This window comes from Mercenaria mercenaria, chromosome 13, assembly GCF_021730395.1.
Source record: "Mercenaria mercenaria strain notata chromosome 13, MADL_Memer_1, whole genome shotgun sequence".
NCBI lineage: Eukaryota > Metazoa > Mollusca > Bivalvia > Venerida > Veneridae > Mercenaria > Mercenaria mercenaria.
The window spans coordinates 46,735,301-46,757,658 of record NC_069373.1 but is presented as its reverse complement, the minus strand read 5'-3'; the positions used below and the strand labels follow the sequence as shown (position 1 = coordinate 46,757,658).

Below are 22,358 nucleotides of genomic sequence, written 5' to 3'. Positions count from 1 at the left end.
AAAAAAAAAAATGGCATTAAATGTACCCAGTGCTAGATATTGATGATGATATTTAACAGACCTTGTATATTGTATGTTAATTTTACTTACTTCTTACTAATTCTTTTGATCACCTAATTTGCATTACTAAGTCCATTTTTAAGTAAATAGCGAAAGTTTGCTCAGGAAAGATCCAACAAAATCAGATCTTGATGTGAAACTGTAAGTTTGTTGATGCATGCCACTCTGACACAAGGACAATTTATGGTGACTTGCTTTTGCCATGTCGTGCCATGTGGCACCTACGCCAGCACAAGGACATGATAAATTTATAAGGGAAAAATTGTTGTGTTGTTACATTCTCATACTGTAATGTTCTCATTCTGTCATCCTGGTGTTGTCTGTCTGGCAGAGGTGTCAGCATGGCAGCCTGACATGGCAGAAACAAGCCCAAATAGCAGCTAGAAGTACCACTTTCAACTTCATTATGTATACATATCTCTGTTGCACCATCGCCAAATATTACAACACAGCAATATTTTACAGGATTTTTCAGTTGTCCTTTTCATATTAGGCATCTAAACAAGTGCTGGTACAATCACTGCACAATACCACCATCTGTTATTTCTACTTTAGTCGAGTCCAGTCTTGCTATTTCCATCTCATCTATTCATCCACTTACAAAGACTCCCCCACAGTTTATTTGTCTTTAGGGACTTGTATAAACAAATGGAAAAGTGTAACATGAACTAATATATGGTGCTAATTAATTACCAGAGCAGATACCTCTTTTGTGACCTACTGTTTATTCTATGATATTGTGGGACTGATGTGTAATTAGTGCCAAGTACTTTCCTAATAGTTCTGTGGCAAGTTTATGTGTGTTTAATATCTTATCAGCAGCTTCTATTGAATGTCTTGTCACTTTCTGAATGATTTGAGCCACACCATGAGAAAACCAGCATAGTGCATTTGCGGCCAGCATGGATCCAGACCAGCCTGCACATCCGCACAGACTGGTCAGGATCCATACTTTCCACTAACGGTTTCTCTTAATTGCAATAGGCTTTGAAAGCGAACAGCATGGATCCTGACTAGACTGCATGGATGCGCAGGCTGGTCTGGATCCATGGGGGTCGCAAATGCACTATGCTGGTTTTCTTATGGCACAGTTCATTTGCTGTGTTCTCTGTTACTGCTGTATGGTTAGTAATTATCCTATTGTTTTCAGTTAGACCTGTCGTATTATTATTTATTGTCTTGGAGAGTGAGACTAATTTGATTTCCAATCAGATTTCCAAAGGTTCAGTCCCAGTGTTGAACAGGCTGCAATGGAAGTTCAGGGTGTAGTTCCGGTAACCGGCTAGATAATGTTTAATTTTTTTGTTTAATCATTTTTCTCAGCTATTCTGACCTGTCTTTCTTGGCTCTGGTTATCTATATTTAGAGAAGAGAAGGGATATAATTATACAAAGTTTGAATAGCCTCAAGAGTTACTCTAGGAATAAAATGTAGGGGTTCTGAAGGTGGTAAAGTACTGCCACTGGTTTAAAATGGTCACACCATGGTTTGACAATGGTTGGCAGTGGTTAGACTTGATACAGTGACAGTTTGAAGTTAGTTCACCGTGGAAAACATGGTTCCCTTTTCATTGGGTGCAAACATGAGTCAAAAATTCTTCTAATGCCTTTGATAATTAAGTTTCAAATAAAAAAAAACTTTTGAATAGCCTTTTGTTTAGTCAAGCATCTTCTGTTGGTTTAAAAGGCATAAATGTTTTGAGAAAAAACTTACTTGCAAGGAGGCTAGTATTTGGTCAGTGACATCTAGGTAAACTTTCATGAGTAACACGTTGGCTAGTTGACAAAAATGTTTTCAGCTTGTGGTATACATTGATGGTAGATGTTTTTGTCATGTAATCAGACTGGTCATACATACATCCAAGTACATTACCTTGTCATATAAGCTAAGTACAGGTTCGTAAACACTGATGAAAATACATGATGTGGTTATTTTTATGTCTTGATCTTTTAGAAGCTTGACAAGCTGTAACCACCCCCAACACTGTTTTTAAGTTTTATTTACATGATGCTGATGTTTTGATTGTTTTTCTGTGGCATGTTACTAATTGATAATAATGCTGATCCATACACTGGTGACATTTAATTATTGAGGTTATGACATTTATAAGAGTATGTGAGTGATATATATGTCTGTTGCTCACATGTTGGTAGGTCGTCAGTCAAGAAAGTTTCTGAGGTAACTCACTGGTTGCGTAAGCTCAGTAGAAAGAGCAGAAGAGAATACTCAAGAAGGGATGGCGTGTTTGATCCCCTGGCAAAGAATATTTTCCTAGGCAATTGAAATAGAGGATATTTAAGTTATTTTGTCCTCCGTCTCAGTTTTGTCCATGGAGATTAAAATGGTACTGGTATACAGAATGCAGATCACTGTTTACATGAAATAAGCACTGTTACCTAACTTATATAGTGATAGGGGCAAATCAAACAAACTACCCGTCCATTAAAATTTTGAGTTTGGAGGCAAGTTCTAAAAATATTGTAGGAAATACCCGCATAACATGTTATTATCGCATAGTGCGGCAATTTTCCTTTGATCTTTGCAGCATGTTATACATAGTAACACACATTATTACTACAAAACTGTGCTGATATCTTACAAAACTGTTGCGATATATATCAACACGGAAATCTCTATGGAGTTTCATAAGAAAAAAAGTGTTCCGATATATATCAGCACAGTAAAACTGTTCCGATATATATCGGAACACTTTTTCTCTACTGAGGTCCTATCAAGGGAGTATAATTTTTCCTTTCAAAGAAAAGATGATTTTAGCTCCAATTTACAGTTCACAGAGAAAGAATTGTCACAAACACCTACATTTATAAAGTAAAAGAATAAATAAACTGGAATATTTCAAAAACTAGATAGTTATTGCCAAATTCAGAAATACATGAAATATATGAAATTCTGAGATTTATCCAATGTTTCTTTTTCTTTGATTTTTTATACAAACAAAACAACAAGTTTTACAATATGTCTGGCCAATGAAATGCAAAGATTTAAAACCAATGCAGAAATTTGTTGGGTACTTTTATCTGGGGAACACATTTTCTAAAACAGAAGTTTTAGTGTTTCAGTCAGCAAGGCGCAGAAAGGGAATCAAAATAGGAAAAATAATAATAAACAAATTTAAATGAAAATAATATATAAATTTTAATGATAAACTATGCGATAAAACAGTTATAATATGTAATGCTCGTGTGTTACCAGGATATATCAGAGCTAGGGGTACATCTCGTTATTTTTCTCTTCACATATCTGTCTCGGCCTACCGGCCTCGACGATATGTGCAGAGAAAAATACCCTCGATGTACCCCTAGCTCTGATATATCCTGGTAACACACTCTCACACATACTATAACTATTACATATCCACATGATTTCATTAATATGGTGAGGTTTCTTTTCTTGCAAAAAGGATTTCAAATTAGGATGAAAAATTCAAATTAAGAAAATTTATTGATACAGGGTTCAGTTATTTCATCATGCACATACAGAGAAGCTGAAAAGTCACTCAGTATTAAGTTGATATATGCAGACGAAGATTTCAGACTGTGATTTTAGACCTTATAGCGATGTTTTAAGAGAAAATTAAGAAATTATGTATTACAAAACACTGTGATAATGTATTTTACTTGTCTCGTCATGTGACATCATAGAAAGAAAAATATTGTAACAATCGTAAGCAAAGATGACAAAGTAAGATATGTAGCTGTAGCTTACGGTGACAATCTGTTTATCCCATTAAATACAGTAGTAAATGAGGCATTTGCTGGTTTAGTGTCTATTGTTAAGAAAGTATCTTGACGAAATCTGAATCACTTGTAAATAGAATTTTGGCTATTTAGTGTCTTAAGTTTGAATAAACCTGGATAACCCCCATAGATAATAAAAATTACAATATTCTTTGTATATACTTTGTAAATCTTGCAGTGTCATCTCTGGCAGTCTCTTCTTTGACATTTGATATCCCTTAGTATAACATTTGTGTTTTTGTTGTGGACAAACTGTCACTTTGTTGTTTATCATACATGAGGCGTCGTAAACAAAGAGTACTGTCACCCCAATAAATTGAACCACTTGAAAGAAACGTTTATTTTGGCCACTCATTATAACAGTCACTAGTTACGTTTTTTTTTTCAAAACCATGAATATGGTCATAATGCCTTGTTTATAATCATGGTGGTCACAGTTTTAAATGTTATGAACATAGAATATACTTATAGTTTGTTTTTAAATCCTTTAAGCGATACTCAATGTTTTCTAAAACGATTGTCAAAGGTTTGTTTATTGTTTAACATAATAGGAAATATTTCTGAACTCATTGTTTTTGATTACCTCCCTTTATGACACTAACTGTGCGTTAATTCAGTGGCCATATTGAAAGTAGTATTTCTAACCATGTAGATCTAGTTATGCAGAATATTGTTATGGCTGTTCTTTGTATTTTTGGTGTAAAAATGAAATCATTATGGAACATTTAATTTTTAATAGTTCTTCTGTTTACAGTAGTATCACCATATTTAGATTTATGACATTATCGGGGAAAACTACGTCAATAACTGATATAATAATTGTTAGAAGATAACTGTCACCTTCAACAGTATTGTTATTTCCTTGTGCTGTGCCTGGAGTCCTGAAATAATGCACAGAGGGTCACCTAGGGTCTTCCTCGACCATCTAAAGTATACAACATATAATTGTGTTGGTCATGTTGTATGGTGTTAAACCCAACCAAAAGAAAACAAAAATGTAATAAAATGGCTACATCTTAACAAATTTTGGTGTGCTACTTGACTATTTTATAAATATGTTACGGTACAGTACTGGAATGCCCGCTCCGAGTGCGGGAGGTCGTGGGTTCGAGCCCCGGATGCGTCATACCAAAGACGTAAAAAATGGTACTAGTAGCTTGCTCCCTTGGCGCTCAGCATTAAGAGGGTAGTGCTAGGACTCAGGTCAGCCCAGTGTCAGTATAATGTGACTGGGTGGGGTATCATGTCACATGTCTATGGCCTGATATTCCAGAGAGGCAGCACTATAAAGTTGGGCATTGTGCTCACTGCTACAAGTAGACACCATTGTTTATATAACTGAAAAATTGTTGAAAAAGACGTTTAACCTGAACACACATTAACACAGTACTGGAATGCAATATTCGTGCCTTTACTACAATATTTTCTTTCTGAAGTATTTGTCAAATCACTGCACTTCTAAATGTAGAAACTTTTCATGAAAGGGTAACATATTACATAAATTTGCCCTCAATTGAAAGGAAAGTGACTTAGCGAATTCATTTACCAATGTTTAATAATTTGGTTATTGATTTGATAAATTTTTATGTTGTCATTCAAAATTTTGCCATTTGAAAATTTCAAATTAAAAATTTTGACCATCAATGTGTTACAAGTTTATGCAGTCTCTGATGTTAAAATTGGCATAACTATCAGCCATTGAAGCCTGTTAACAATTTAACATCATTGAAATATGATCGTTTATAATTGAAATAGATATATTTAATGAAAACATGAAAAGAATTGACTGGCGTCAGCCGTTTTTGTGTTATCTTCTGCTCAATTGATTTTTTAAGGGGGTCAGGGAGACATTGTGTCCTTATCAAACAAATGTGACCATCCAAAATGATCAACACCAAATTATTTTTGCATTTTGTAAGCTCCACCATAATGAATCAATTATCATGTAAAGACGATATTCATTATAACCTTCTGTGCTATAATTCCTCCTTCAGATGAGCATTTTATTTGAAGATTAAATTTCCAAAATTATCCAGTTAAGTTGGTTTGTTTTGTAGATGCTGCCTTGATGGCCATTATAAATGAAAACATCTTCTGCTGCAGTCTGACTTAGTCCAACTAATTTGACGCTATCCTAGGAATAATTGAGTTATTTTTTCTTACGGGGAAAATTACCTCCTCTTACGTCAGACACTCGAAAAACCAAAATAATGGCGGAAATTTCCGATGAAATTGTCATCCCTGCCGATTTGGGTCCCTGCCGATTTGGGTTTAGATGCTACCGTAATTTTGTTGTGATTTTAATATAAATTCAAATAGAACTTACATGTTTCAAAAGGGGGATGATCCACGACCATGGTCGAACATGGTGATTATTGACTATAAAAAACTGTGGTGCCATTTAACAAAACATGGCCCATCAAAGATATAAAACAATCTGATCATTGAATTATTTTGACTTGCCAGACTGACTCATTTTCATTTGCACAATTTTCACTTGATTTTAATCAAACTTGGTCAGATCAGTTTGTTTTGGGGTATAGCTGACTGGTAGTCTGGTAGTTTGATGTATTATGAGAAGTATGAGAAGGGGGCATGCATTACTTTTACTAAATTTGAACAACTTCAGAGTTATCTGCCATCTACTAAAATAGGGTCAGATTACTGACTTGCTGAAATGCTGCAGAGTTACAGAACTTGAAATACTCACTGATTTTTGTGTTTGATACATATTATTAAGCATGTTAATTTTCAGCAAACATGGAAAATTTCTTCTGCAAAAAGTTAACCTTTAGCCTTCTGGCGACAAGACTCGCGGGCTTAGCGCAAAACGGTTGTAACTCCTTCTTTATATCATACCAGTTACAACCAAGCGCAACCAGGATCTTTGCACTGTACGCTCTTCTGTTCGCAATTCAGTCTGTAAATTTTCAGTGAACACCCCTTCGATTAATAAATGGTACTGCCCAGATTGAAGGATAGACCAGTCCATTTCAGAATTTAACAGGGTAAAGGTTAAAATACATCTTAGCCAGCAACTTTTTGGACTTTCAAAATAAAATTTGATACTATCGGGCAGAATCGGTTGAATTTTTAAACTCGTAAAACTGTCATTATAACACCTTTCAGAGTTATTTTGTAATTTTATGTGAAAAAGAAACCTTTTCTTTGTGACCTAAAATGCCATCAAGTAATTTTGACAGTTTAATGATGCGAAAAATAAATTTCATGTTATTCAGGACAGGGATTATTACAGATAAAATGTATTGATTGTATCGGAAGCTACTACATCTTAATATTCTCATTTCCGCTACATGTTATTGCGGTGCAAAATGACAAATTTTGATCATGTTCGAATTAAAGGAAGAATAATATGAATTGAAGCAGTCTGTTTTGTGAATATGTCATGAAGTGCGGTTTAAGGTTCAGTTGAATGAATACGTCTGTTTGCAGCTTTATAACTTTCTGCTGTTGTTGTGCTTTAAGTTTTTTTGGCTTCCAAAAGAACATATACGGTACTTACCACAACAGAAGTGCCGCATGGCTGCCACATAAATGTCTCCATGTGCTTTGACTTGATGTTGTAATATCTTCTGATGCTTTAGGATCATACTCTCCACTCAGTGTATTTGAATAAAACCAAAGCTTGGGGTTGGGGGTGGGGGAGGGTGAGTGTGAGGGTGTTGCACATTTCATTACCTAGAGCTCTCATGAACAGACTTGTCAAACTGTCTACAGTGGGCACTGTGTTATAAGTGACAGCTTTTTTAATGTTCTCTGGAAGTAACAGACTTCAAACATTACAGAGATATTATTATCAGTTTAATTATCTTTATTATATTCTGTATTTCCGTCTTATATTACCATAGGATGCTATGTTTTTCTGTAATTGATACTCTCTTATGATCTTAAAAAAATCTTTATTATGCAACGATGGCTCATAGGATATGCCAAAGCCTTTATCATGCCAATTTTCCTTTTCTTTTTTATGAAACAGTATGTGCTGTTTACCTAATTTATTATTTCATTTACATATTTTGATATGTTTTATCTACGTTATTGCTATCATATAACGGAATGACACAGTTTTTAGAGACAATTTTGATAAAAGTGAGGTAAATTGAGATGTTTTATTGATTCTTTTGAATCTGATAAAGTTATTAAATAGAAAGCAAATATGGCGTGTGCTAAATATGGAGTACAGCTGTCGATGTTTACCTTTATCGGCCATATTTCATTTAATCTTAGCATATGAATGTTATCAGTATAATGAAATTATTATAACCCCGTTAGGGGCGCGTGCCTTTTCATGGTTTGCTTACCTGGCTGGTTTTTCTCTTTTGTTCCGTTCGGCAGCTGGTATAATTACTCAATTCTGATTGGTCCTTTTAAGTCATCTGAAGCTATTCTATTACAATAATTATAATAGAATTTATGACAAATGATAATTTTTGTTTGACATATGCAATATGCTATAATACTGTGATAGATGTTTTTGCAAAATGTTTTGAAAAGTGTGTAATTTTATCTCCAGCAAGCAATGGCCTTCCTGTCAACATGCTACTTAGGTACATTTCTCTACATCTGTTAATGAATGGATGCAATAGTAACAGAATGGATCAGTCATGGTCTTTGGATGCCCATGAGAGATATCTGGAATTTTTTTTCCAAAATTATTAGAGAACAATGTTTCTCTGCAGTAAATCGACTTGAGTCTCCCAAGCAGGGATTGTATTGTTACAGCAGGTCTGCAGATGTTCCTTAGGATAAATAGGCAAATCATATAATCCCCAGCATGAAATATAGCTTATATGGCATAAGAATTATATATCAGTTAGTCTAGGATTATGGACTAAATTTTGCTGCAGATGTTCGTTAGAATAAATAGGCAGCAGTTTGTCCTAGAAAATGCTTCCAGCATAAATCTTCTTGCTCAGCACCTTCAGTTGTTCATTGTTAGGATATATACATCTAAGTAAGCCTATTGTCAATGCTACCATTTACAGCAATGTGTCGCCTTGCAAATCATATAATCCTCAGCATAAAATATAGCTTACATGGCATAAGAATTATATAGCAATTAGTCTAGGATTATGGACTAAATTTTTGCTTTCTACCTGACCTGGCTGCCGCAGCCAATATTTGTATTATAACCTGCACCTGTATTAGCCTCTCCTTGCCAAACCATGGCACTGGAAAAATCCCCTCCATGCTAAACCATGGCAATGGTAAAAGTCCACGTAGCAAACCATGTCAGTGTATAAGCCTCTCCTTGCCAAACCATGGCACTGGTAAAATCCCCTCTATGCTAAACCATAGCAATGGTAAAAGTCCACTTGTCAATGTATAAGCCTTTCCTTGCCAAACCATGGCACTGGTAAAATCCCACTTTTTCAAAACCATGTCAATGTATAATTTCCCTCCTTGCTAAACCATGGCAATGCATGTAAAAGTCCACTTGCCAAACCATGTCAGTGTATAAGCCCCTCCTTGCCAAACCATGTCAGTGTATAAGCCCCTCCTTGCCCAACTATGACACTATTAATGTAACCCCAACTTGCTAAAGCATGACACTAGCAAAATCCCAGTTTGCTAAACCATGTTATTGTATAAGTGCCTATTTTCCAAACTGACGCTGGTATAAGTTCCCCCTTGTCAAACCATGGCACCCTGTGAAATATTTTTAAGTGAGCTTCTCAGTGTTTTCTTTTTCATAACTTTTGAATTATTTCGTTGATGTTATAAAATGCTTTATTTCTATTTTCAGGTAAGTTCCAAGCCAGATTTTGATTTCTTCTGTGCAGTATGACTGGTACAATAACAAGACAGCAAGACTTAGTGAGATAAATTCATCACTGTCAGCAAGTGTTTTGTAAATAGAAACATCATTAGTGTCATCATATTCATCATCATCATCATCATCAACACTGTCATTGTCACCATCTTCATCAGCAGAGACATTGTCATCATCATCATCATCATCATCATCAGTATCATGATCATCAGTAGCACAGGCGTCATCATAAAGTAGCCATATATCACCAGTAACAACTGAGCAAGAGTCTGTTATATAACTGTAGCATACCTGAACCAAATGTTCAGGATGATCTGTTAGTATAATTGTATGTATGTTTGATTATCTTTTCCTTGGAAATTACTGGTCAAAATTTAAAAAAGTTGGCAGGTTTTGTCCTGGAAAGGACTTCTCTCAAGACAAAATGATTCTTCTGGACTGCTTTTAGGGGCTGTATGTACGTCAAAGCTAAAAATAGTAAAACTTTTAAATGACATTCTCTTGAACTGCTTGATGGTTCTTCACAAAACTTGGTCTATAGTATCATTGTTTTCCCCAATGGTTCAGGTTGATTTTATTTAGTTTGTATCAATGGTTCTGCTTTGTGACACCAAAAAGTTGCCTGAGCTAAAAATGGGGAAAAAAACCTTTGAATGGCTTCTTGTCATAAACCACGCATGGATGTTCACCAGACTTGGTTCTTAGCATCCTTAGAGGAGATGGATCCTCTTGACTGTATCTAAGGACTGCCATGGCAAAAACACAAACTAACTTTTAAACACCTTCTCACGAAAAGCTTGATTGATGTTCATTACACTTAGACAAAAGCAATGTCAAAAGATCAGTGTCGGGTGAGCGACCTCGAGCCCTCATAGCCCTCAGGTTGTCAGACATTTTATTTGGTAGTTTGTTAGTACCCTGGAATCTCTCTTTTGGGTAGTATTAGTATTAAGTGTGTGCCCTTGTCAAGTTAGATAGAGCCTTCAGAACTGTTTGAAAATTTCTAAACTTTGAAAATCTGGTATTTCAAATTCTACATTGACCAGTAGATATACAGTACCTCCAAAACTTATCTGGTGGATGTCTGCAAAAATATGTAATAGTTTACCTTGACCATCGATGTTGGTCTAGAACTGAAGAAAAAAGAACAAATTAATAAAACACTTGTTGCTTTGTTGTTTTGAAAGAAATTTGATGCTACTAGGTCAGAATGTTGTTTTATGTTGACAGGCTGTGGGTGATAAGCAGCTGTTTGTATTGATAGTCCTGATTGGAAAATGAAGTCAATTTAACCTAACTGTAAGATAAATGTTATGCAGCCATACCTATATTGTCTGGTTTGTTCTTTAATGATAATGGTTTCTTTGTAACAACACTTATACTTACTTCAGGAAAAGTGATCTTATTTCATAACGGAGCCTGACTCACTGGTTTCCAGTAAAATATTTGATACAAGGAAAAAGAAAACAATATTCTGTCTTCCAGCTCTTCCAATATGTCTGAATCATTAATGATAATAATTATGTAAAATGACCACATCTAGTAATTTGCAAAGTTAAATTATTCTTTCTAAGATTTTCTGCTGTGTGTTGATGAATTTAGACAGTTTGTTGTTGTTGTTGTTGTCGTCGTTGTCTGTCAGGCATTTAAGACTTTTCACTGATAATATTTTTTCAATATGATTTTATTAAAAAAGGGTATTTAAGACTGTAGAAAGTATAATTTGAGGCTTGTAACTTTATACAGAATCCCAGGTGGGCATTCTCTGTGGGATGATATAAGGAAAACCTCTGGAGACAGGAAAGGTTCTATTCTATCATATTTTTAAGGCATTATTATGGATAAAAATGTTAGTAGGAGTAGATATACTGTGACATTTTGACTTATCCCTACCAGCATGCATATACATTATCGTATTGACCACCCTCCCACACACAGTAAACGACATTCTATTAGGACCAGATTAAAAAAAACCTGTTGCTTCAAACTGTTTTTATCCTGTCAATCAAATGACAGTTTGTATCCTCGATAATCGTTGGATATATTTCCAGTACCATTCTAAGCACCCAGATAGGTACAAGTTTAGACTTGGGTACCCACAGGACAGTTAGGGGTTGGAATGGGAGAGGGATGAAGGTGTACTCTTCTAATGAATTTCCATTGTTCCCATTCTAGCTTTCTATCCTTGTTGAACTGCAATGTACTTGATAGCTTTTTTTTGCAGAGTGGTTGTCTACAGCATTGAACATCCACAATTTAATTTGTGCAGAAGAAATGTTGCAGGCTGATTTGCTTATTGTATAAACATTATTACAGATTCCAGGGATTAACACATACAGAAAGATCTTTTGCCAGACTGAAGTCTATCTTGTAGAAAAACAACTGGATTTAGATACTGTAGATTAAGTAACAGGGACGATTACTTTATTTTTGCTAATGTTCATAAATAAAGAAACACTTGTTTGTATTAAAGCATCTTTTTGTCAGTCCAAGGGCTTCTTTTCTGATGATTTTATAGTTGTTATCACGTCATATTCCCAACTTTTTAGCTCACCTGAGCATGAAGTGCTTCTGGCGAGCTTTTGTGATCACACTGTGTCTGTCTTGGTCTACACTGCATCCATCGTGTGTCGGTCCATCATCAACAAATTCTTTAAACGACATCTCCAAAATCGTTAAATGGATTTTGATGAAACATCTGAATGTTCCTTGGGTCGTCCTCTACCAAAGATAATTATACCAATGGTTCTACTTGGTTGCACATAGGGGCCTCCAGAGCTAAAAATAGAAAAATGTTTAAATAACATTTCCTTAACTGCTGGCCCGATTTTATAATAAATTCACACAAATTGTCCTTGTGTGACCTTTTTACTAAGAATAATCAAATCATTCTTATTTGTCCAAAAAACATGGCCGCCTGAGGGGGTGATCATTTTTCCTTTGAAGACACAGGTGAGCCGTTTAGGGTCAATGACCCTCTTGTTTCCCATTTGAGAAAATAATTCCTCAGTTGGTAAATAATAGTTCTTTCCCTTCAGAAATTAAGATAATCAAAAATGAAAGTTCTTGTATTGCATAGAGGTCAGGTAGTTTTATGCTGTTGTTATAGATTATTAATTTTTCCCCAACTTTGAAACAAAAAGCCAAAGGTATGAGTCGATATACTTTATATCTTCCCGAAACTACTGAAAAAGTTTTGTTGTCAAAAGAATATAATTACGAGCCGCGCCATGGGAAAACCAACATAGTGGCTTTGCGACCAGCATGGATCCAGACCCATCCATGCTGGTTGCTTTCGCCTATTGCAATTAGAGAAACTGTTAGCGAACAGCATGGATCCTGACCAGACTGCGTGGATGCGCAGGCTGGTCTGGATCCATGCTGGTTGCAAAGCCACTATGTTGGCATGGCTCATATTATCAAATGTGAAATAAAAGTGATGTAAATGTTACCCAATCTACAATAGCATGTCTGTTCTAAACTAAGATACATGTTATTCATGCTTGTTAGTTTTAAGCCTTCTTCTATGCCACTATCTATGGCCTGTTCATGAAGTACCTATCTTTTTTTGCTGATAAGCCATCACAGTGTTTTCTTGAAAAGTTAATATATTTCAGTGCGGAAAAAAATGTGTGAAATCATTTTCTAGTGGATGTATTTTTTCTTGATTTGTGCGATACTTTTGAAAATGGATTTTATAAAAGTCTGTATAAAAATGAATGGATTTATAAGAAATTTTGAGTCTTTAAAATTGGCAGGGAAGTAAATATTATTGGGGAATACTTAAACCCTTACCATGCTGAACACGACTGATTCTGCCTTTGTGACCAGTGCAGATCATGATCAGCCTGCACATCTGTGCAGTCTGATCATGACCTGCACTGTTCGCCATTTAGTCAGTATCTTTTTGGTATGCACACCTTTTAACAGTTAATAGTACTGTCCAAATTGAAAGATGGACAAGTTCATTATAAAAATTTAGCATGGTAGGGGTTAAAGTCATTTGATTTCATGGGCAAAAAATGAAATTTCAGGGTTTCGGCCAAAAAAGGTGATTTTGTGGGGAAATGAAATTTTGAAATTATATTTGTTCATTTTGATTTAATTGCATGGATTAGTGCAAGCAGGAGACCTCTGAAAACAAGTATTAATGATTTTATGAGGGAAAAAGTTATAATATAATTGTACAGATTAAAAGGAAGAAAAAATGGTATTAATAGTAACATCAGGGGGCAGTATAAAGCAGTTTATTGGGTAGTATCGGGTATTATTATTGAACCTTGAAATTTTATTATTAATAAGGAAAATTTTTAAAGTGGAAAAATCGAAAAATGCTAGGCAACGCTAGAATTATTATTTATTAGGAAAATAATTAAAGGGACAAGAAATAAAATAACATCAGATTTCAGTAATGTGCAGATGCTCAGGCCAGTAAGTTTATTTAATTTCTTTCATTTTTTTCCCCTAATTTTTACCAACTTCATAGTCAGAAATTTGGATGAGTGCCTTATTTTTTGGTAAGGTAAATTAGCTGTTAAATTGATAAATGTCTAAAGTGTATGTATACATGTGCTATGCTACCTGTTAAGATGTTGAAGGCATATTTATGTTTCTGATTTCAGTCTGTATTTTGTATGCTTTAAAGAGGCTGGCCTCCAGATTTTTTTATTTTTTTTTTGGATTTGAAAATTAAAAACAATGATTTTATGTGTTATATTATAAAGTAGTTTTTTAGTAAAAATTGAAAAAAGGAATATGATTTTGAGTTTAAGGGATTATTTCATGATTTAAGAAATACTTCTGCGATACCTTTAAAGGGATGTACTGGTGAAATAGTAGAAGAAAAAATAGAAGTCACTCTTTTTCCTATACTGATGATTTTTTTTCAGATATTTTCCAACAGTCTAGTTATTAATAAAAAGATAAATTATGTCCAACTTTGACAGTGTGCATGCAAAAATTTCATGAACAGACTCAATCAAATAGAGTCTGCTATTATTCTTCTTGGTTGCATTCTTTGCTTCCAAAGGATCTTTTTACTAGGCCCTGTGCAGATAACACCTGAAATTCGTGGTAAAATACTGTGTTCTACTTTTATTTTTTAACCTTGTACATATTTTTACCTCAGACAATGTACAATAATTCAAATCAGAATCTTGATTTGACAATTTGTCATGATTTCCGCATTTGTCACATGTTTTCGCGACTAAGTGTACTGTCATACAGTGATTATTTTTGCAAGATTTGATTTACTTTTTCCTGGCCTTTTTCAATTTTCTTTTATTGACAGTAAAATATTTTAAACTATCTATGGATCTGTTTCTTGGAATAATATCTGAATTTCTCTTTAAAGATGTTTTTACAAGTTTGTATCATATATCATGTAAGTTATAGGAGTTACAGTCATGATGTTATGTGAAATAAAAGGTTACAGCTTACACATGAAGATACCTACATAAACAGTATAATTATATTCCTTTACATTTTCTTAAGTTTAGTTAATATTAAAACATTGCCATATGTTTTTGGGGAAAAAATTGGTACTTTGACATTTGGGAGGCATACTGCTTTAATTTGTATTCATACAACAGGTACATCTTGTAGTAGGATCATTAAATGAAATAACAAAACATTATGTGTAAATATCATAGGTGTTTTGGCATTAGTTCCAATTCGTTCTCAAAATTTTATCATCACTTTATCTTTTATTAATTTCTGTTGAAAGGGTCAGAAACTCCACAAGGATTGTTGGAGTGAGTCTTTGCCAATATGAGATTTTCTCAATGATTGATAAGAAAAGAAAATATGGATGAAATAGTAGTAATATAAGAAGTTGGATGGATGTAGTAATGTCTGAAAATTACAGTATCATCTCGGTAATTCTCTTGGGATTGAGTGATAAGTAATATATGGATAAATGTATAGGATTATTTATTAGACAAAACTCCGTTTGTGTGAAGACTGTTTAATGATTTTTATGAAGGATTATTTTTGCGGATCTTCACGTTTATCATTACATACTGTGATAGCATCAAACTTTATAGGTAGAAATATGTTGTGTGTAACTTTGATGAAGGAATCTAGTGATTTTGGTAATGTTGGGGAGTACTGTATAATGGATTAGAAATATGAAAATGTGTGCAAGAATATAGGAGAAGATGGCATTATTCTTTTGGAATCCAGGAGCTTTTACCCACAGGTAATGATATGTGAAATATGAATATCATAGACAATCTTATTACCATAAAATATTCAGGTATGGCTTTATATTTGGATATTGTAATTACAATTCTGTAGAACTTTTTAGCTTGTTTTAGAACCATTTTCAATATTTGATGGTCTGGAAAGAGAGGGGAGGAGATTCATGGTCTAATACAGTGTAAAGGTTGATACTGTTTGACAAGCAAGTGATAGTTTTACTTTTAGTATGGAAACCTTGAATTTAGTTTTCTGTATATGATGTAAACAGTTCTTGTGTTTTAAATGATGTACTGTTATTCATACTATCTGAAGACAGTGGTAACTGAAATGCTTTGACAAAAATTACTCAGTTGTAGTGAGCAGAGCTGTCATTTATAATAACCAAGACACTAAGACATAATTTTATGCTTTTGATGAAGGTGACCTATATTGTCAAAATTGCTGCCTAGATGTCCCAGATTGCTGTCAGTGATACTCTCCCTGATGCAGAGCTGTTAATAATCCACTGTACCTCAGACCTGTCAGGTACAGTGTTCTGTATTGTCAAACATGCTGTCCAGGTGACCAGATCAGTTTTTAATTAAGGTGACTTACATTGTCAAGCATGCTGTGTATATATATATGCCAAGATCAGCTGTTAATTATAGTGCCCTAAATTGTCAAACATGCTTTCTATATGCCCAGATTAGCTGTTAATTACAGTGCCCTACATTTTTATACCCCCACCAAACATGTTTGAGGGGGGTATATAGGAGTCAGTTTTGTCGCGTCTCGTCGCGTCCCGGAATCTATTATCTTAGTTATTACCAAATGGATTTGATTCAAACTTAAAATACATGTTCCACCTTATCACCCACATCATGTGAAACAAGGTGCATAACTCTTGACACCAAGTTTTCATGAATTATGTCCCCTTTTACTTAGAATTTAAGGTTAATTTTGTTGTATTTTCACTATAATCTCAGTTATTACTAAATGGATTTGATTCAAACTTAAAATAAATGTTCCACCTCATCACCCACATCATGTGACACAAGGTGCATAACTCTGACACCAATTTTTCATGAATTATGCCCCTTTTTACTTAGAATTTAAGGTTAATTTTGATGTATTTTCACTATATCTCAGTTACTACTGAATGGATTTGATTCAAACTTAAAATAGATGTTCCACCTCATTACCCACATCATGTGCCCACATCATGTGACACAAGGTGCATAACTCTGACACCAAGTTTTCATGAATTATGTCCCCTTTTACTTAGAATTTAAGGTTAATTTTGTTGTATTTTCACTATATCTCAATTATTACAAAATGGATTTGATTCAAACTTAAAATAGATGTTCCACCTCATCACCCACATCATGTGACACAAGGTGCATAACTCTGACACCAATTTTTCATGAATTATGCCCCTTTTTACTTAGAATTTAAGGTTAATTTTGATGTATTTTCACTATATCTCAGTTAGTACTGAATAGATTTGATTCAAACTTAAAATAGATGTTCCACCTCATCACCCACATCATGTGACACAAGGTGCATAACTCTGACACTAATTTTTCTTGAATTGTGTCCCCTTTTACCTAGAATTTAAGGTTAATTTTGATGTATTTTCACTATATCTCATTCTGATTGGCTTGGAGCCAAAGGGAAGTAACCTTTTTTTTTAACTTTTGTACTGAGTTTCTTCCCCTTAAATTCCAGGAATTAGTCTATTTTTAGAAATCCTATTTTTAGATTTTCAATATTTTATGTATTTTTCTAACTTTTTTATTATAAGTCCTATGTAAAAAGTAAATACATTTTTCTGTGGTAACATGGGTCGGTAAGACACTTTTTTGTATTCACTTTTAGTGTATCTCTAATAGAGATTTAATATATTTACTAGTATTACTATACTAGTATTATACTAGTATTACTTATATGTGGAAGCCCAGGATGAAGTACTCCAAAGTATTTTTAAGATTTCTTATGGTTGCCATTCTTCTGTGACAAGACCGTATGGTGGGGGTATGAGTCACTCCTGTGACAGTTCTAGTCAAACATGCTGTCTATAATTATGCCCAGATCAGCTGTTAGTTACAAGTGCCCTACATTGTCAAGCTGCCAAGCATGCTTTCTGTATGCCCAGATCAGCTGTTTATTACATTGAATTAGACTTTCAAACATGCTGTCTAGCTGCTTAAATCATTGTCAATTAAAATGTCCTACATTGTAAAACATGCTATCTAGATGTTCAGATCTTCTGTCAATTGCAGTGACCTATGTTGTCAAACTTAACATCTCAATGTTCAGATCTGCTGTTGGTTACAGTGACCTACGTTGTCAGACATGTCTAGATTTTCAGATCAATTACACTGTCCTTTAATGTCAAAAATGCTGTTTAATGTTCATACTTGCTGTCTTTTCTTGTTACCGTGACTTACATTGTCAAACATGCTGCCTAGATGTTCAGATCTGCTGTCTATTGAAGTGACCTACATTGCTAAACAATACTGTCTAGATGTTCAGATCTGCTGTCTATTAAAGTGACCTACATTGTCAAACAATACTGTCTAGATGTTCAGATCTGTTGTCAGTTAAAGTGACTTATATTGTCAAACATTCTGCAAAGATGTTCGAATCTGCTTCTGTTAAAGTGACCTACATTGCCAAACGTGCTATCTGGATGTTCAGATCTGCTGTCTATTGAAGTGACCTACATTGTCAAACATGCTGCCTAGATGTTCAGATCTGCTGTCTATTAAAGTGACTTACATTGTCAAACATGCTATCTAGATGTCTATTAAAGTGACTACATTGTCAAACATGCTGCCTAGATGTTCAGATCTGCTGTCTATTAAAGTGACCTACATTGTCAAACATGCTATCTAGATGTTCAGATCTGCTGTCTATTAAAGTGACTTACATTGTCAAACATGCTATCTAGATGTTCAGATCTGCTGTCTATTGAAGTGACCTACATTGTCAAACATGCTGCCTAGATGTTCAGATCTGCTGTCTATTAAATTGACTTACATTGTCAAACATGCTATCTAGATGTCTATTAAAGTGACTACATTGCCAAACATGCTATCTAGATGTTCAGATCTGCTGTCTATTAAAGTGACCTACATTGTCAAACATGCTATCTAGATGTTCAGATCTGCTGTCTATTAAAGTGACTACATTGTCAAACATGCTATCTAGATGTTCAGATCTGCTGTCTATTAAAGTGACCTTCGTTGTCAAACATGCTGCCTAGATGTTCAGATCTGCTGTCTATTAAAGTGACTACATTGTCAAACATGCTGCCTAGATGTTCAGATCTGCTGTCTATTAAAGTGACCTTCATTGTCAAGATCTGCTGTCTATTAAAGTGACTACATTGTCAAACATGCTGCCTAGATGTTCAGATCTGCTGTCTATTAAAGTGACTACATTGTTAAACATGCTATCTAGATGTTCAGATCTGCTGTCTATTAAAGTGACCTACATTGCCAAACATGCTATCTAGATGTTCAGGTCCCATGTTCACAAAATAATTTCAGTCTCAGCTGAGTTTGATATTCAAACTTTATTTTGTCATTTACATCTAAATTGCATGTTTAAAGTTAAATGTTAAGTTTATAACTATTTCAATTGACTAATCAGTAACTGATTGTCAGTCTGAGTTGGAATTTCATCTTGAAGTTCTAGTAAAAAATGCAATTAAATTTCAATCTCAAAAGTCAGTTGAGATTGAAAATGTTTTGTGAACATGGGGCCAGATCTACTGTCAGTTATGGTGACCTACATTGCCAAACATGTTTTCTGAGCCTCATGCTTAGGTTTTCAAATTTGTTACTGCAGATGATTATGGTCTTGCTGAGCAAAAGAAAATTGGAAGGCTACAATTTGTTTGGCTGCAGATATTAATAGCCACAGAACCTTCTGAGAGATGTTAGGCTATATGTTGGCATTGATGTAACTATCTAAATAGTAAAAAAAAAACCCAGATAAATATCAGGAGAAGCATGGACTTCATAAAATATCCAAACACATTCTTATGGTGTCATGTTTGGCTATTGATGTGGCCCAATATACACTAAAGACTATTGCAGCATTCCTCAGAGAGAACAAAGCAGCAGTGTTTCATGCTAAGTGTTGAAACTTAGTTTTTACGGCACCATAATCTGTATCATATACTTCACTTATGATAGAGAACATATTCCAGCACCCGAATGATTGAAAGATTTCAATCAAGTTTATGAGCAGTTTGATTTTTTATTCTGTCTTGTCTAGCATGTTGCATTCATATATTCTCTTCAGTTCTATGATTGGACAGATAACATTTATCAGATTTACAAAATTGAGTAAATTTTGCTTTGAGTCATATTATGTAGATGATTCAAATTTCAAAATATTTGAGAATTTTACTTGGAAGCCCACCTGGCTGCTGCCTGTATGTTCTTTATTGGGAAGCCCTATTGTGTTTGTTGTACAGACAATTTGTAGTTATGGAGAAGTCAGTTTTTCTAGAGGTTTTTCTCCTCGGAGATGTCTAGCAGAGTATTACTGGGTTCAATTCTTGCCCGAGTTAACCACTTGAATTATCTCCCTTGTATTAGATTTCTTTAAGTAAGTTTGCACATTTTAATCTCCCTTACTTAAGATTTTCTTCAGGGCACATCAGATCAAAGATTACACATTTTATTCCCCTTAAGATTTTCTTCAGGGCACATCTGATCAAAGATTACACATTTTATCTCCCTTACTTCTTTGAAAATTGAGAATATAGCCAGGACTTGTGTGTTACTAACAACGTAGGTGTAAGACGCCAAGAAGATGTACAAGAATCATCCCCAAAGAATTAAACTATTCTCTCAATCTATTTTGCAGTTCTGTTTGTTTATATGCACATTTTGCTTGCATCAGTTGTATATAGGATTGAATACAGGAAAAACATGAGCACATGGGATTCTTATCACGTTGATGGTTGGGGGAGATAAGTTCAGGCAAATAGTTCTCTGATAATCTACAAATGCCCGATAGGGTTCATTTGATAAAAAAGTGATGGAATCTAGCCATGTAGCCTGATGTGGCTCTGGTTAACCCAACTGGAGACCTGTTGCCATATACCAGTCAACACTAGATGCTAAAAAATGATTTTTCAGACTCTGCAAAGATTTTTCTGTTTGCCGATTTAGTTCAGTCTTAATGAAACTTTTTCTGATTATATATGCTCTTATAATCACATAGAGTTCATCAAAGTTCCATCAGGATAGATTAAAAAGTTGTTGAGAGCATCATCATCATGCAGCCTTTGATTTTGCAATTGTTAGTTTTTTGTCCAGAGTTAGTTCAGTATCCATTGTGTTGCTCAGAAATTGCGGATGTCAAATCTCTTTTGACAGTGTTGATTGTAAGATTCAAAATTCTAACCCCCAATCCTGATCATGAATCACCATAACATCTTTAACCTTACACTTGGTGTCTTGTCTAATCTCATGCATAATTTATTAGCTGCCCTTAACTCGACGTTGCCCGTTGTAGTCATGCTTTTGATATTTTGGTTAGTGACAACGCCGTTAAAAATGTTTATATCTTTCAACCAGAAACACAGACAAACCTCAAAATTTCCAGTAAAGGCGTTGGACAGGAGACGATCTCGCAGAGTCGTACACAAAAGAATACACATTCACATGCGGTAGTAATCAATTTAAGAAATGTTGAATTTGAAGTGCATAATTTTTTACGTGCTCTGGGTATGCCAGTATACATTGCTATGGACACTGATAATTCAGCGAATAATATAAATGCATTATTATTTCAACTGCACTATTATTAGAAAATGTTAATCAAAGTTTATTTTAAGTTTCATAGTAATGCGATAAATAATAAGGGCTATACACGAACAGTCTACGAACTTCCTGATCACCCCTCGTACTAAGTCTTGTGAATTTGGGGGTTCTTTAAGTGCTTTTTGGCCCTTAATGCTGTAAGCTTTTGTCAGCATTTCTTGTTGATTTCCCTCTTTTGTGTTTATGGTCACATTATTGCCTTTTGATATAGCAGTAAAGATGTGTCGGAATTGTTTGTCAATGTCTGTTTTGTTTCATTTTCTGGCAGTTCATCTGGTGAAGTCTGAAACAGACATCTAGTTTAGGTAATGAAATGTCTGGTTCTGCCTGGTCTAGAAGCTACTAAGCCATTTCTGGCCTTTTATGGCCATCACATATTAGCACTGTCTGTATCTTTAAAGTATGTATTTTATGCTAATATAGAGCTGTATTTCAAGTCAATTTTTTAGCTAATTTAGAGTCTCAAAAAATGATCAAAACTTTTTATTAAAGCTAATTAAGGGCTCGCATTGCTATTAAATGGCTGCTATTGATAATGGATGTTTTTATGCTAATTTAGGTCTGGCATTGATAATGGCAGTTTTTTGCTAATTTAGGTTTGGCATTGATAATGGCAGTTTTTTTGCTAATTTAGGTTTGGCATGGACAATGGCTGCATGCGTTTTTGTTTGCTGGCATTGATAATGACCAGTTTTATGCGAAATAGGGCAGGCATTGATA

General features: G+C 34.5%; 1 protein-coding gene across 4 annotated transcripts in view; it reads left to right on the top strand.

Moving 5' to 3' along the window:
* The window catches only part of LOC123530238 (IQ motif and SEC7 domain-containing protein 1-like), a 155,349-nt gene that overhangs the window by 45,464 nt on the left and 87,527 nt on the right, over nucleotides 1–22,358 (top strand). The window contains exon 1 of one of the 4 annotated variants that reach the window (XM_045311002.2): nucleotides 14,009–14,043. The exons of 2 other annotated variants lie outside the window; for them this stretch is intronic. In XM_045311002.2, the coding sequence (XP_045166937.1) occupies nucleotides 14,024–14,043 (20 nt within the window). In that variant the 5' untranslated portion in view covers nucleotides 14,009–14,023. Of the gene's footprint in view, nucleotides 1–14,008; nucleotides 14,044–15,436; nucleotides 15,812–22,358 lie in introns of those variants that run through there. One more of the 4 variants, XM_045310998.2, reaches the window with a different exon arrangement.